Raw genomic sequence first — 16,831 nt, 5'->3', positions numbered from 1 at the left:
TGACAGAATTCCCTCTATCCTTCCAGCAGCCTAGGCTGAGAGCATGTAGGCCTTAGGAGTGACAGCTACCTGCCAACCAGCCAGAAACCTCAAGAGCGAGTGAAGAATTGGAGGATTCAAGATCACAGGGCAGCTAACTTCCCTTCCATGAATACAAATCAATTCATCAACCAATGGTATTTATTGAGCACTTACTTTGTGCAGAGCACTGTACTAAGTGCTTGGGAGAGTATAACAGAGTTGGCAGAAACGTTCCCTACCCATAACAAGCTTACAGTCTTGAGGGGAAGACAATGCGAATAAATAATGTATGAAATATACTTTAAAGATGTGCATATAAGTGCTGTAAAGCAAATAGTAAATCCTCAAAGGTCATGGATTCCAGGGCATAGAAAAAGGAAACTAGTGTCCACCTAGACAAAGGAGGGGATCAGAGCTGATTAGACTAAAAAAAAATCAAATCATAACCAACTGACCTTCAGTCCTTCCAATTCATTTTCCAGCTGTTTAGAATACTGTTCGCTCCGTTCCCGCAATTTCCGGTCCTTGGATGCCTCTGCAGCTGCAGTTTCTGCATGAACTTCCAGCTTTGAAAAACAAATACAGGTAGGTTTTGATATAATTTTCTTGGACTAAATGAATATTTTCTCCCCATATTACCACCATCTCTTAATTGAAGGAAAAAAAAATCCCCTCAATCATTCAAATCTTTACTAAAAAATAGTGCTACCAAGCTGTTAAGCTTTTGGTCAAGAATCAATTTGCAGAAACTACAAAGAAAGTGAAATAAGCATTAATTCTGTTGTTTAAAAAGAGCTATAACTATTACCCAATTAACTGCAAAATTTGCCTACTAACCTCTTTTTTGGCTCTTTCTGTTTTGCGCAGTTCTTGCCTTAAGCTTTCAACCTTTTGTATCACCACTTCCATCTCTTCCTCCTTATCTCGAACTTGGCGAGCAAGTTTCTGTTTTTGGGAGTGCAAATCTGTTAGCCGTTCGTTCATCTCTGAGAACTCTTGCATGGCCAGTTTCCGCTGGCTGTGTGCGTCTTTCAGTTCTTTGGTTTGGGATTTTAATCGCTCACTAGACTCAACTAGCTCCTACAGTTTCATGTAAAAAAAAATAAATAAATAAATAAAAAAGTTACTAATCCTGAAAAACTAAAGGTCAAATGCAGCCTTCAAAATATACTGCTGGCTGGAGTCAAGAGGAATCACTTCTGTGAATCCAAAGGTAAAAATGAAAAACATAGCATTAAGCAGGGCTAAATCCTTAGGATTTCTACACCACCATGTTTTTCAGCATTTGATACATTATTTAATCTCCCAGCACCTTGGTTTCTTCAAAATGAAGCAATGGTAATGGTTAGCCCCCAAAATTATAGGATGAATTTAAAAAAAAACAAAAACCAAAAAAGACTAAACAAAAAATCCCACACATATTTAAAAATCCCATTTTACATAAAGAACAAAAATAATTTCAGCACGTAAATATGACAGGACAGTAAGAAAAGCACACATTAATCACCATCAATGGGTAACAAAACCACAGATTGAGGGAGTGCCAGGACAGTTGTGAGTAGAGGTGAGGCTGTGTCACAACAGCCTCAGTTCTGCTGTAGAATCTAGGCACAGGCCCCCGGTGCCACCTTTTAGTAAACATAAATACTTTCACAATTCTTACACTATTAAAATGACTCAAATTGGAGGTGAAAGTGTAGGCCTGAAATTTTAGATCTAGCTTTGATGATTAGTCAGGGCACTAGTTACACAACTAGAGCACTTTTTTGCGGTTATTTCAGCTTTTTATATTGTAGCTAAATGGTCTATGAAGTTTAAAGAAAAGAATAAAATTAGATCTGGGCTCACAGAGAACTTCATCCATAAATTAAAAGTATGGGAGGAGAAATCTGGTAGTGAAGGAGTTCAGGGAATCATCATGGTTCTCTCTGTGCATTTATTTTCAGCCCACATTTTTTCAGCCCACATTCCTGCATGGTTGCAATTTATATTTAAAAGCTTAATGTCACAGATCTTAGGCCAGTGTTCTGTGTCTGAATATATATTTATAAAATATTTTAATATCACTGGATGATTAGCAACTACAGAAAACAGCTGACTGATTGTGCCTCCTGTACACTAACCTGTAAACTGAAGAAATAATCACTTTGGAGGATAATTTAAAGAATTAATAAATAAAGAGACGCTAGCACCTAATCTTTAGAGACAAGCTCTATATACATGCAAATAATGGAATTTCATCCTGCTTTCATTCTAAGGAGTTGGAGCTGGCAGGGGATTTCAGCCACTAATTGCTCGGTCCTTCTCAACGTCAAATTGCAACTATTATTACTGCTAAAATATTATCAAGCTCTGCTAAAACACAAACTCCTTGCCAGATTTCACCCACTAATTACTTGCTCCTTCTCAACGTCAAATTGCAACTATTATTACTCCTAAAATATTATCAAGCTCTGCTAAAACACAAGCTACTTGCATTAGGCCAAATATGAAGCTGTCTTAAAGCTTTTAAATATAAATTGCAACCATGCAGGAATGTGGGCTGAAAATACATGCACAGAGAGAACCATGAAGATTCCCTGAACTCCTCCACTACCATATTTCTGGTCCCATACTTTTAGTTTATGGGTGAAGTTCTCTGTGAGCCCAGATCTAATTTTATTCTTTTCTTTAAACTTCATAGACCACTTAGCTAAAATATAAAAAGCTTAAACAACTGCAAATAAAGGAGTCATAGACAGTTTTGTTTTAGTTTTTTATGGTATTTCTTAAGTGCTTACTATGTGTCAAACACTGTTCTTGGTGCTGGGGTTGGTACAAGTTAATTAGTTTGGACACAATCCCTGTCCCGCATGGGGCTTACAGTCTAAGTGGCAGGGACCTACTCAACTTGATTTTCCCCTCCAGGCTGGGGAATGCCTCCTCCTCTTATTTTTTCTCTTTCTCCAAATTATGCTACTCGTACCACAAACTCCAATACAGTTTTCTCTACTTGAATCAATTAATGAATCAGTGGTATTTATTGAGCACTTACTTGTGTGTATTAAGTGCTTGTGAGAGTATGATATAACAGGAAGTGCTTAATAAATACGATTGAAGGAATGAATGTTAAGGGAAAGGGAATCTGAGGACAGATCCCATAAACTATAGAGCGCTAATATTCTTCCCCAGAGCTAAGTGAAGCACCCCAGTACACAGGATGGGTGACACCCCCACCTATTTATGCTGACCACTTCCCTCACCTCCCACCCATTAAAAAGGGATGTAAGGTGATAACATTATAATTGAAAGTAACTATTCAAAAGCATGTTCAATTCAGGCCATGTTTACATTGACCATACATAAAACACGGTTTACAAATTTCTACAAAATTTCATAAACCTCTATGCTGCTGTTGTAGAGGGCTTGTCATTCTGTGAAGAATTTTCACACTGTTTGCAAGGCAATTCATGTTAAATCTGTTATTTTGCTTGAAGGAAGAAGCAGTACAGCCAACTGATCACTAAATAATCTACTTTCCAGGGTTTGGGTTATACAGTCATAAAGACACAGCTTTTTCCAAGTGAGATTCTGACTGTACTCAAGGGCTATACAAATCCCTCATGATAAGAGAAATGGGTTGTCCCATTTGAATGGCCATGTCTCCCACCTATTTTCCCAGATGGCTCAGAACTCCTTAAAATTAGGGAACCCAATTTCTCTGTTATATGATTTTCCATTTTTCCATGAATGGCTTAGGTATCTTCTCTATTATTTTGATACAATTGCACTTTTTTAGTTATAGAATTTAAATAAGCAAAAAAAACCCCAATACTACCCAACAATTCTATGCAAAAGCCTAAATCTCCTTGACACCCCTTGGAAGCCCATATACCACTGTGAACAGCCAAGGGCCTGGGAAATAATCATTCTGATAACTAGATCTCCTAAATCAAAAGTATATGATTAGATTGCTTCCCATTAGATTGTAAACTTCTAAGAAGTCAGGAACTCTTTCTTTTCTCTCTGACGTACTCTCTAAAACACTTAATTCAATACTCTGCAGACACCAAACAAATACTACTGACGATGATATAAAAAAGGAATGATACTAAAATCCATAAAGTATGATAAATTCATGCCTTGATCATTTGTCATTTGCCAATTGAAATATTAAGATAAATCTAAGGCTTGCTAATATTATGTCCAATTCTCCCAGGGCTTAAATTTACTCTTGGAAATAGTAAAAATCGTACTCATTATCTGTGTGAGGAAGTTATACAGGAAGTTCCAGATAGCCAAAGATTTCAGTTACATATAAATCAGACTAGGAAAGCCCAGCACTTTCCCCCAAAGTATCAGGTTAACTGTTTGTCTTACCCAGCCTTTCCAGGACAGGTCTTCTAGGGCTCCCTGAGGGACACATTGTGAAAGGCCATGGAGAATGGCCTCTTCCTTACCAATATCATTGTAAACTCTTCCTACCAAACGGAGACCTTCTCAAGGGGCAATCAACTGGCCAAGGTTGCTACTGTATTAGGGGAGAACAGAAATGCTGGCTCCTAAAGCTTTCTGGTTAGTAAAGTGACACAGAGTAAAGCTTTCACTGTAATGAGAAAATCACTCTGGGAGAAGCAATGATTTTCCTACCACTAAGAGACTGATGAATGCATTGCTTATACACTGGGCATTGCTGCTGCAATGCACTAAACAGCCCTCTAATGGTAAAAAAAAAAAAAAAAAAAAAGCAACAGCACCTCCCAAAAAACTTATTTAGGCTCTGGGAAAACTAGGCTGACTGTTCTCTACTTGAACTGTCTTATTTGAAACAACATTCGGGAAGGTTGAAAGAAATATACAGCTCTTTTTACCTTATTAAGGTCCTCCCTTTCTTGCTTTAGTGTTTTGATTTGTTTCTCACAGGCCTTGATTTGTCTAGAAGCCTCATCTAGTTCTCGCCTTGCAGAACTAGCTTCCTCAAGCTGTTGTTCCAGGTGTCCAGAATCTTAAAAAAAAAAAAAAAAAAGATTTCACTGAACACCCAAACAGTAATCATCACTTATACCAACAAATGGAAAAAACTCATCATTAAGACCATAGAAGGTCCTACACATTTCATTTCTTTAAAATGAACACCATGTACTGTTTTGAATTTTGATATCACTGAGGTCTGGTTATCTTGATAACATTCCAAAGACATGGGGGTAAATGACATATGTGTCATTTTGCTGTTACACAATGGGTAATATGCCACAATCCTACCAAGGCTCAAGATGCATTAAGCTACTGAATGTTAAATTCTGTGTATTTTCCCAAGAATTTACTATGCCGCATTTCATTCAATGAGGATTTGTTAATAATGACCACAATGCCTTCTAGGCTACTGTCAACTCCCTCACAGAAAAATACATTCAGTACTTCTTAAAAATCAAACTTGAAAGACTATCTTTGCTACACTGCTGACAAGCACTTTCAAATTTATCGTCAAGTAACTTTCAGTTTCATTTGTAACACTGGGCCCTTATCTATTTGTGAATTGTTTCTTTCACAGTTTACTACATGTTATACCTTACAAATTGACTTAAAATTGTTACCCATTACATAATAAAACAGTTTTTTTAAAAAAAATAGTGTAAAAACAAATGCAGCTAAATATGTCTAACTCAGAATGTTCCAATATCAAAACCTCCAACAGAAAAACTTGAACATGGCTTTTCAACTGATGTTACTTGGCAATTGTGCATATTGACCACGACTTTAATTTCACCAAGCATGCATGCCTCCACTGGCAGACGGGGTATGATATGTCCACAGCCTGCTAGTCTCATGTATAACCTCAATCTTAGAGAGTAGTTTGGGGGATTTCACACATTTCTGAGAGATCTGTAAGGCACACTTTTTTATGATTTACAGATTGAAATCACAATTGAAGTCTCCAACAAGAAGTCTTTCTCAAATAATACCCAACACCCCAAGTTATTTCAATCTAACAGTCACCCTTACCACTTAGGTATTCATATTCTTCTTCAGCACTTCTGAATTATAAGAATATTCAACTGTACATTCAATTTCAACTATTTCATCCCGATAAAGTTATTGTACTTTCCCAAATACTTCATACAGTGCACTGCATTCAATAGGCAGTCAATAAATACCATTACTACAACTATATACTTGTGCTACTCTGAATTACAGCTTGAATCTTCCTCCCACTGCCCTTCTGCTCCAATAGACTGCAAAGCCTCTAAATGGGAGAGAACAGTACCAAGCACTAGGGAGGGAACAACAGAAAAAAGATTTGTTGTACTCTCACAAATGCTTAATATAGTCTGCAAGCTCCTTGTGGGTAGGGAATGTGTGTACCATCTCTGTTATATTGTACTCTCCCAAGCACTTAGTACAGTGCTCTGCACACAGTATGCACTCAATAAATACGATTGGTTGATTAGCTTCAGCAGGCACTCAATAAACACCCCGACTCACTGACTGATTACAGCATTTAAGAGACTTGTTTGTCTCCTTAATTAGGTTGTATACTCCTTGAGGGCAGGGAATGTGTCATTCTGTTATTCTATACCCTCCAAGCATCCAGCACAGCACACTGTGCCCAGTGAATGTTCACTAAATACTACTTCTACTTGGCCAAAAAGCTGGTCAGCAATAAGGGACCTAGCTCTTTATACTTCTAGCCAGTGTCAATACTACTTCTCTACACCAAAGCACACTTCTATCTTCTGATCAAATATTCTCTCCCTAATTTATGGGACATTTTCAGTAGCAAAGCATTAATTCCTGGAAAAAAACAGGCTCCAAAATAAAGAAGAAAATGAGAAAATAACTGCAAGTTTGGAAATATGAGAATTTCATAAATACATGGAAAACCACTAACTCATCCACAAAAATGTTACCCTCTCTTTCCATGAGCTGATTCTCGTTTTAAAACTTAAAAGGATGCATTTAAAAGATTCTCATTTGATGCCAAAAATGAACAACTCATTGTCTTAGGCATGCTGAAATCACTAGGACAGGAAAATGGTGTGTCAGTCTACTAAGCCAATATAAATATCTCTTCCATGAGTGAACTAGTTTGTTCCACAGTTCACTTTTCTTTCTTCCTTTACATACCTGGCATCATTTAAGATTTCTCAAAGTTTTCTCTTATGTAACTGAAATAAAAAAATGGTAACTTTGACCTCATGAACTGAAAGCATAAAAGTGACATGCGACTTTCTTAAAGCCTCGCTAAGAAAAATAATATGATTAGTGTCTGCCGAGAGGGGTTGGCGGGATCACCAAACATACCACTTCTCTGCCTGATTTTTGATTTCTGGTAGACTTCAACAAGCAGTCACTCTCAAGCCACCCAGAGAACCAAAATGGTGGGTTATGGCCTGGAATTTCAGAGATTCCTTCCTTTATTGATGCAGCAAGGATATTAGATGATTTTCAGATCCTCCTGGGAGTTTCTGAGCAATTAATATTCTTCCTGTCACTATCCACAAGGAGCAGAAGGATGGCCAAAATTCATTCATTCATATTTATTGAGTGCTTACTGTGTGCAGAGCACTGTACTAAGCGCTTAACACTTAGCAAAATCACTCTGCTCATCTAAGCTCAATGCTCCAGGATCAGGTGTCTCCCCACACTGTGTCCCCAACTGACCCCAAGTTGCCTTGGGCAGACTCTGCCACTGAAGCTGCTACCACGACCCCCACAACTGTCCCTCCACCAGTACTCATATTCCCTTTACCACCATTTTTTGGTTTATGCCCTTGTTGGCATTACTTACAAACAATGATTTTCACCAAAAAACCAAATCATTGCAATAGTACTGCAATATGCATTGCTCAGTCACAGAGATGTAATATTGCTAAGTACTTACTATGTGCCAAGCACAGTACTAAGTGCTAGGGTAGGTACAAGAGTCTTCATTCTTTCCAGCCTTCTCTACTCCCTTTCTCTGCCCCCTTCAGTATGTTCCCTCCCTCCTACTCAATCAATTAATCAATCGTATTTATTGAGTGCTTACTGTGTGCAGAGCACTGTACTAAGTGCCTGGGAAGTACAAGTTGGCAACATATAGGGACGGTCCCTACCCAACAGTGGGCTCACAGTCTAGAAGGGGGAGACAGAGAACAAAACCAAATTACCAAAAACCAAAACCAAAACCATATTAACAAAATAAAATAAATAGAATAGATATGTACAAGTAAAATAAATAGAGTAATAAATATGTACAAACATATATACATATATACAGGTGCTATGGAGAAGGGAAGGAGGTAAGATGGGGGGATGGAGAGGGGGCAAGAGGGAGAGGAAGGAGGGGGCTCAGTCTGGGAAGGCCTCCTGGAGGAGGTGAGCTCTCAGTAGGGCCTGGAAGGGTGGAAGAGAGCTAGCTTGGCGGATGTTGGGAGGGAGGGCATTCCAGGCCAGGGGGAGGACGTGGGCTGGGGGTCAACGGCAAGACAGGCGAGAACGAGGCACGGTGAGGAGATTAGTGGCAGAGGAGTGGAGGGTGTGGGCTGGGCTGAAGAAGGAGAGAAAGGAGGTGAGGTACGAGGGGGCGAGGTGATGGACAGCCTTGAAGCCGAGGGTGAGGAGTTTCTGCCTGATGCGCAGATTGACTGGTAGCCAATGGAGATTTTTGAGGAGGGGAGTAACATGCCCAGAGTGTTTCTGGACAAAGACAATCCAGGCAGCAGCGTGAAGTATGGATTGAAATGGGGAGAGACACGAGGATGGGAGATCGGAGAGGAGGCTGATACAGTAGTCCAGACGGGATAGGATGAGAGCTTGAACGAGCAGGGTAGCAGTTTGGATGGAGAGGAAAGGGTGGATCTTGGCAATGCTGCGGAGCTGAGACCGGCAGGTTTTGGTGACGGCTTGGATGTGAGGGGTGAACGAGAGAGTGGAGTCGAGGATGACACCAAGGTTGCGGGCCTGTGAGATGGGAAGGATGGTAGTGCCGTCAACAGTGATGGGAAAGTCAGGGAGAGGGCAGGGTTTGGGAGGGAAGACAAGGAGTTAAGTCTTGGACATGTTAAGTTTTAGGTGGCGGGCAGACATCCAGATGGAGATGTCCTGAAGGCAGGAAGAGATGCGAGCCTGGAGGGAGGGGGGAGAGAGCAGGGGCAGAGATGTAGATTTGGGTGTCATCAGCGTAGAGATGACAGTTGAAGCCATGGGAGCGAATGAGGTCACCAAGGGAGTGAGTGTAGATCGAGAACAGAAGGGGACCAAGAACTGAACCTTGAGGAACCCCCACAGTAAGGGGACGGGAGGGGGAGGAGGAGCCTGCAAAAGAGACTGAGTATGAACGACCGGAGAGATAAGAGGAGAACCAGGAGTGGACGGAGTCTGTGAAGCCAAGGTTGGATAGCGTATTGAGGATAAGGGAGTGGTCCACAGTGTCGAAGGCAGCTGAGAGGTCGAGGAGGATTAGGATAGAGTATGAGCCGTTGGATTTGGCAAGCAGGAGGTCATTGGTGACCTTTGAGAGGGCAGTTTCCGTGGAATGTAGGGGACGGAAGCCAGACTGGAGGGGGTGGAGGAGAGAGTTGGTGTTGAGGAATTCGAGGCAGCGCGTGTAGACGACTCGTTCAAGGAGTTTGGAAAGGAATGGTAGGAGGGAGATGGTGCAGTAACTAGAAGGTGAGGTGGGGTCAAGAGAGGGTTTTTTTAGGATGGGAGAGACATGGGCATGTTTGAAGGCAGAGTTTTTATTCTCTCTCTCTCCTCTCTCTCCTGCATTTTCAGCCTTCTCCCCATGCCTCACTTCAAACTCAAAATATCTGGTCACCAAAGAAGCCTCAGCTTTCTAATTTCTTGTTTTCTTTTCCTGAGGCAGTAACTTCTTAAAGTTCTTTTCCTTTTCTTGCTTCAATTTTTCTCCTCCCTTTCCCTTCTTCACTCCCCCACTACTCTCCTACTGTTCTAATCAAATGCAGGCAAATGTCTTTCCTCCCACAAAAATCCAGGCAGCAGGAACATACTAAATCATAGTCCTCCCTCACAGTATAAAAGATCAGGACAGAAAAAGCCTATCTAGGATGTATTTCTGAAATATGCCAGTTTTGTAGTCATTAAGGCTAAGAATTTAGGCATATTCATGTTAATGTAAGGAGGAAAATATCCAACTTTTAAGAAAGTATCTTAGGAAGCTGGATCTTAGGAAGCTGGACCAATCTATCTCTGTTCCCCAGTAATGGCTAGAGGCTTACAGGTAGGCCACAAGTTATGCCTTTACAGAGTTAAGGGAGGCCTTGTATGAACTTCTCTGGGTAGCCAAATTCGTTTAGTAGTTGCCTGAGCCAAATCGTGCTATTAAAAATCAAATACTTTTAATAAGGTCTAAGGAGGTGGTCAGTAAAATCAATAGAGAACAACAGGAGGGAAAATGGTAGGCAAGAAAAAAAAGATGTTTCCACCCTAACCCTGCCACCACCAAACTGACAGAGCACTTCCAAACTTTTCAATGCCCCTGGGCCAACTTAGACCCCAACTACTTGACTGTGTTTTGAAAATTAAGAGCCTAGCAGTGGGCAAGACCCTACCAATCAAAGCCACATTCTTTCCTAATGGAAAAGGAGAGCTTTTCAAAGCCACATTAAAAAAACCCTTCAAGCAAATCACCTCTGGTCTTTCCTCTGGTATTTTGTGTAACCTTTTTCAGTGTCTTTCAGTTTTGTCCTAGACATTCAGCACAATTACATTGTTTCACTCTTGCTGCCAGTGAACCATCAAGTGTAGTAAGTGTTTCTATTTATCGGAAATGTAGTACAAGCCAAGCACCTGTGGGTGATGATGCTGGAGTTCACTGATGAACTTACTCTGCATTTCTTGGAATGAGAACCATTTTCCAAAACAACACTGTTTTTGAATTATGCTCTACCCTAAGACATGAATATGTATTTTACCCAAGTGCTCAGGTGACATCTACAGATAGATTGGATTTGCAGCTCTCTGGGTCAGAGCTTTAGCCCTGATTGGGGCGATGGCAGTCCCATATATTGATTCACTGGGAGGAGCGGATATGGCCCTAACATAATCCCTCCTATCCAGCTACAACCCTGCTACCTCAAGGAATGGCCTTGGGGCAAGAGTAGCCAAGGAAAGGTGATCAGTTCATGGCTAACTGAGGGGCCTCTGGGAAACAGTGTGGCCTAGTGGAAAAGAGAACGGCCTGGGAGTCAGAAGATCTCGGTTCTAATTCCAGTTCTGAGAGCTCACCTCCTCCAGGAGGCCTTCCCAGACTGAGCCCCCTCCTTCTTCTCCCCCTCCTCCCCCTGCCCATCCCACCCTTACCTCCTTCCCCTCCCCACAGCACCTGTATATATGTATATATGTTTGTACTTATTTATTACTCTATTTTATTTGTACATATTTATTCTATTTATTTTATTTTGTTAATATGTTTTGTTTTGTTCTCTGTCTCCCCTTTCTAGACTGTGAGCCCACTGTTGGGTAGGGACCATCTCTATATGTTGCCAACTTGTACTTCCCAAACGCTTAGTACAGTGCTCTGCACACAGTAAACGCTCAATAAATACGATTGAATGAATGAATTTGCTTGCTGGGTGATCTTGGGCAACCTACTTCACTTCTCTGTGCTTCCGTTTCCTCCACTGTAAAATGGGGATTCAATACCCACTCTCCCTCCTACTTAGACCGTGAGCCCCATGTGGGACAAGGACTGTGTCCGACCTATCACTTATCTACCCGAGCAATTAGAACAGTGCTTGACACATAGAAAGTGCTTAATAAATACCATAATTATTATTATGAGGATTTTCCCTCCCTCATACCCGTCTAACCATCTGCTACCACAGCTTCCAACTGGCTTCCCCAGGAGTCTAACAGCAGGCTATAGTTAGGGGCTGCAGGGACATACTGAATACAGACAGTCCATTCCCAACATGTCTATATATCCACATGGTCACTGGTACCTACAGATCCTCCAAAAACCTAAAGGCAACCTGCCATGTGATACACCCTTGTTTTTCCCTCTTTACTGATTAACAACAAAAAACAGCCTCAGGAAGTTACCAGAGCACATGCCAGGTGATCAGAGGGGAAGAAGGTACCAGGGCAGCCATCACTATTACTTCCAGGTCTGTAGCTCTGGAGACCTGTGCCACTTTTCCAAAGGCTCTGGGGTGCCCCTGCTACCCACTGAAGGGGAGACATGCAGAAGAGAGACCTAGATGGCATGAATCTCAGAACCATTCCTTCAGATGAGAAGTGGGCTTAAACCCAGAGTTGTTGAAATCAGTGGGCAGTGGCGTGCCAGCCAGAATGGTTTGCATGGCATGTTTCAGCATGCTGCTGATCACTGCCTACCTCTGGTTGATTCATTTCCAATGATATTACTGCAAAAAGCATGATAAACAGAGGTGGGTGGCTTACACAAGACAAGTTCGACTGAACTGAGTTTAAACTGTAGCATTAAACCAATGTCCAAGTTATGGTTAAAGGAATAAAAATGCTGTGATAGTTCCATTTATTTGACTTGTTTAAAAAATGAGTCCATTAGGCTGTCAGAAGGCTGCCCAAATAGAGATTTCCTGGAGGGCCACGTTTTATGACCAACCATCTTTGTATTCATACTGTACTCCTGATCCTATTGTACGTATATAATTTGAGTCTACCTGTTTCCTCTTACATATTGCGAACTCCCTGAGAGCGGACACTTTATGCTCCCATACACATAGTACAATCTTCGGTGCCCAGAATGTGCTTAAAAAACATGATGGCGATGAGCGCGATTGCTATAGGCACACACCTGTTACTTGCTTCTTCAATTTTTCAATTTCTTCTTTTAAGGTTTTTATTTCTAGATCTTTGCTTGCGGTTAACGGACCATCCACCGTTGAGTACTGAAGCGCCTGGACCGTCTGTGTGGACTCTTTAAAGACAAGGGAGAAAAATGAGAGGCCTGACAAAGTCTCAAGTTTCTTAGGAAGTGCCAAAATAACAGAATTACTTCTTAACACATGGAAAAATCTTAGGGGACTTTGCTGACCCAGAAGTTTACTTACCAGACTATTGTATATATCTACAAGAATGACAAATTTTAAAGGCCTATTCTACATGAGACAAACACATGCATACCCTACACTGTGAATTTAATCATGTTCTTCTTCCATTATATAATGGTTCTTCATCCACATATTTATTTAGGTACAACACTGGCTAAAATTAAGTCTTTCACATAAAAGGAATTAGCATAGGACAAAAAGTGCTCTCCTTTGCTCCTTTCACTATCTCTATGTCTTCTACTGTGTGCTAACTGAAACTCTGTTATCCACAGGCTACCATGGAAATTTTCTACTTTGTATCAAAATCTGCTTTCAATAGCAACAGAAAGAGTAAAGAGAAAATAAAGACTAGATACCGTATCCAAATTGTACGACATTCTGAATTAGTGGAGTCCAAATTGATGAAGCATTATTGTACTTGCAACACAGCTGCAATGTACTTGTTACTGTACTTGATTTACACACACACACACACACACACACACACACACACACACACACACACACACAATGAAGGAAAGGTTATATTTGTTTTTTCACTTTAATTAGGATCTTTGGGGGGACCTAAAATTATTTTTTGATCTACCTCCTTGATAATCCAAGATTTTAGAATAACAGCCTTCTGTAATACTCATACAGACAATACCAATTCATCTATGGTACGTCTCAAGGCACAAATATATTTTCCATATTAATGAGCATACATTTTTCATATTATATGAGCACTACCTTTTTGTACCAGCATTAAAATAAACATGGTTCAGTACTGGCAAATTTAAACATGGGTTTAACAGACTATATGCAGAGAAACTACTAAGGAAAACGCCAAACAGTATCAATTGTCAATAAAAATAATAAAGGGATTCCAAGCTAGTGGAAAAACAGCCCAGAAAATTCTTAAAAAATCTTCAGCTGGTAAGAAAACAAGTCTTTTTATAGACTTAACCACCCAACTCAAAACAAGGATAAAGTTGTTTTTAAAATTCTTTACCTTGAAGCTTTCTGCTGAGTTCAAGTTTCTCTTGCTCAAGGCGTCTTATTCTCCTTTCATAGGCTTCAGTTGCTAAACTGTCCTCTAGAGTCCTCTGAACATTAACATCAAGGTCCATTGAGGGGGGCCCAGCTGTCACTCTTAAACAACTTCGGTCCGAAAGAACACTGAGGAAAATGGGAAAACAGTTGGTTCAAATATGAAATAGATCTTAATTAGAATGAAAATCACCTTATCACAATTTACAGTTCATGTCGTCAATTAACCCGTGCCATCTATGAGAATGGTTGTGAAAACTACTGCTTGACTATTATCGAGTAGAAGCATTTACAAAAATGCAAGGCCAAAATTTCCAAGTCTCAAATAGGCTTAACCAACTGACACTGCAACTGAAATTCCCTGAGAGAGCATACAACATCATTTTTCTAAATCAATTTTAAACAGCCCAACAATATGAACAAATTCCAATTACTCCATTACCTCCATTTGTAGTTTTCTTTAGAAATGCACTTACTACCACTTGCACTTAAATGATAACGGGTTGTCACCTTGTAGAAATTCACAGAAAAATGGGACAATTTCCCAGCAATTAGAATGTATAATCAAATCTTCTTCCAGCTTCAAAAAAGGAGTCGACATTATCTGAACTAGAGTGTACCTTTTCATGCCAAACCTCAAACACTCTGAACAGCAGTAAATAAATATATGTCAACGGCATTTCATTTTTCCAAAGATGGGGTGCAATTTAGTTTCAGCACCCCTACTTTTACACAGACCTGTGGAACAACAGTTTGGATTTTAAGCCCTTCATTTTTCAATACCTACCAGCTACTAGTGTATGTAAAACCAACAAATGGCAGATGGTGACCGGAAAACGCGGTGTGGGTTGGTGGGGGCATTGTCTCCTAAAGAAGGAAAGAACATCTGGTAAGTGAGACACAAGCATCACCTGAAGGTTGAGTCACAGACATTAGTTTGTAACATTTCATTTTATAATATCAATAAGGCTCATTCACAAGATTTAGAAAAGTTCAATCACTAGGATTCTTGAGACAAATTTAACTATCTCTCTCGACTGCTGTCGTCCTCTCATTTATGTTTGTACCTTTTGATAGGATCTCATTGTCAATAGAGACATCTTTGAATTTGGAGTGCAAAAACATACAACTATTGCTTATACCCTCAGATAGTATTTCTGCATTTAACATTTCCACTTAATACCAGACTCTGTTTCATTTGGCAGTTCTCATACCATTATTCAGGATGGAATCTGGCTCATAATGAATACATTAGACATTAAAACTGGGCATGCTCACAAATGCCTGTCTCGTCTGGTCATCTCACACCTGGCCTATTGTAACCTTGTTTTTGCTCATCTTCCTTCCAGCTTCCAAAGTATTACTCACACTGCAGCTAGAATAATCTTCCGTGCCTGCTTCTTTGGCTTTGGAATTCTACTACTTCAGCCCACCATCCTGTCCCTAGTACTTTCTAAAAATGACCCTCTTATAACTTTCAAAGCACTCTGTTTCAATGTTTCAATGTTCGTCTCCTATTGTAAGCTCATTGTCGGCATGGAATGTGTCTGTTTATGCTACATGGTACTCTCCCGAGTGCTTAGTACATTGCTTTGTAAACAGAAAGTGCTCAATAAATATGACTGAATGAATGAATGAATGAATTGTGCCCTAACCTAGAACCTCCACTCTAACTGAACTTGCCCTGGGGCCCTCACGTACAAACCCTTGCACTCCTTTGCTTCCTCTGGCTGTAATTTATTTTATGGTCTCCTTTCCCACTAGACTATGAGCTCCTGTCATCTGCAATGGACCCAGAAATTTCCAAAATGTAGCAGTTAACTGTCAATAAGGGAACATTTCTGTGACTTTTGCATTCCTTTCTTTTGAACAATGTGGTCCATATTTCAACTGGAAATGTCTAGGGTCATGAGATTAATTTACACGCCCCGGCTACATTTTTGGACTGTGAACACAATCTATGTTTACTAAATCCCTAAGAGGAATTTTTATAATTATGAAGACAGTTTGTTGACGATCCTTGTGGGAGAAACAGCAATTTAATGTCTTTCTTCCAAAGCTTTCGGTAGATGATTCCCTTGTTTTCACACCACACTTAGGAAAATCAACTGAGTGCAGCTAAAATGTGGGGAGGGTAACAACCTGATGAGTCAACATGAAGACTCCTGGTGCAGACCTTGTTCTTGATGGAAAATTACTTTTAACTTCAAAACATTAAGCCCCTTCTTCAAATTGCTAAGTCTCAACCCCTGATTTACTAATTCTGACTTTTCCATATTTTAGGGATTTATGGATTTTGGGGAAATGCACAGCAGATGATAGAAACTCTTTTTAAATAATATGCAACCATGCAATGATTGTGTAATATTTGCAATCCCTCAAATTTAGAGGACTAACCTACAAAGCCCCTCAAAATAATGATGCTTCTATTTTTTTCCTGTCACATAATAGACTTTCTATGTAACTACAGGACCATTCTTGAAGACAAGGCCCAATGCTGGAAATTATTTCCTATCAGTCTTTCCTGCTATCAGTCGGCCAGAGTTCTATCATCATAGAGTAAGAGACTTGCTTTGCACTATGCTGCACGAAAGGGACGGACTGGTTCAATTTCAGTTAACTAAGAGTCTGGGCTCCCTTGAGGAACCACTTGGAAAAAAAGGCCAAAGCACAAGTCATGCAGAGGGTAAAAGCCAAGTGATTAGGTATGAAGTCCCTATAGAAAGAAGTCTGCTGGCTGAATCTAGGTGAGGGTTTTGCTC

At 40.3% G+C, this 16,831-nt stretch overlaps 1 protein-coding gene across 5 annotated transcripts in view; it reads right to left on the bottom strand.

Annotated features, from left to right (window-relative positions):
• Positions 1-16,831, bottom strand: part of CDC42BPA (CDC42 binding protein kinase alpha) — a 212,196-nt gene that overhangs the window by 70,411 nt on the left and 124,954 nt on the right. For all 5 annotated transcript variants that reach the window (XM_038760800.1, XM_038760799.1, XM_038760801.1 and 2 more), the window contains exons 9-14: positions 14,857-14,936; positions 14,032-14,198; positions 12,785-12,907; positions 4,872-5,005; positions 859-1,101; positions 477-587 (exon numbers count right to left, since the gene is read on the bottom strand). In XM_038760800.1, the coding sequence (XP_038616728.1) occupies positions 477-587; positions 859-1,101; positions 4,872-5,005; positions 12,785-12,907; positions 14,032-14,198; positions 14,857-14,936 (858 nt within the window). The remainder of the gene's footprint in view (positions 1-476; positions 588-858; positions 1,102-4,871; positions 5,006-12,784; positions 12,908-14,031; positions 14,199-14,856; positions 14,937-16,831) is intronic.

This window comes from Tachyglossus aculeatus, chromosome 19 (assembly GCF_015852505.1).
Source record: "Tachyglossus aculeatus isolate mTacAcu1 chromosome 19, mTacAcu1.pri, whole genome shotgun sequence".
Taxonomy (NCBI): domain Eukaryota; kingdom Metazoa; phylum Chordata; class Mammalia; order Monotremata; family Tachyglossidae; genus Tachyglossus; species Tachyglossus aculeatus.
This window is presented reverse-complemented; position numbering and strand designations above follow the sequence as displayed.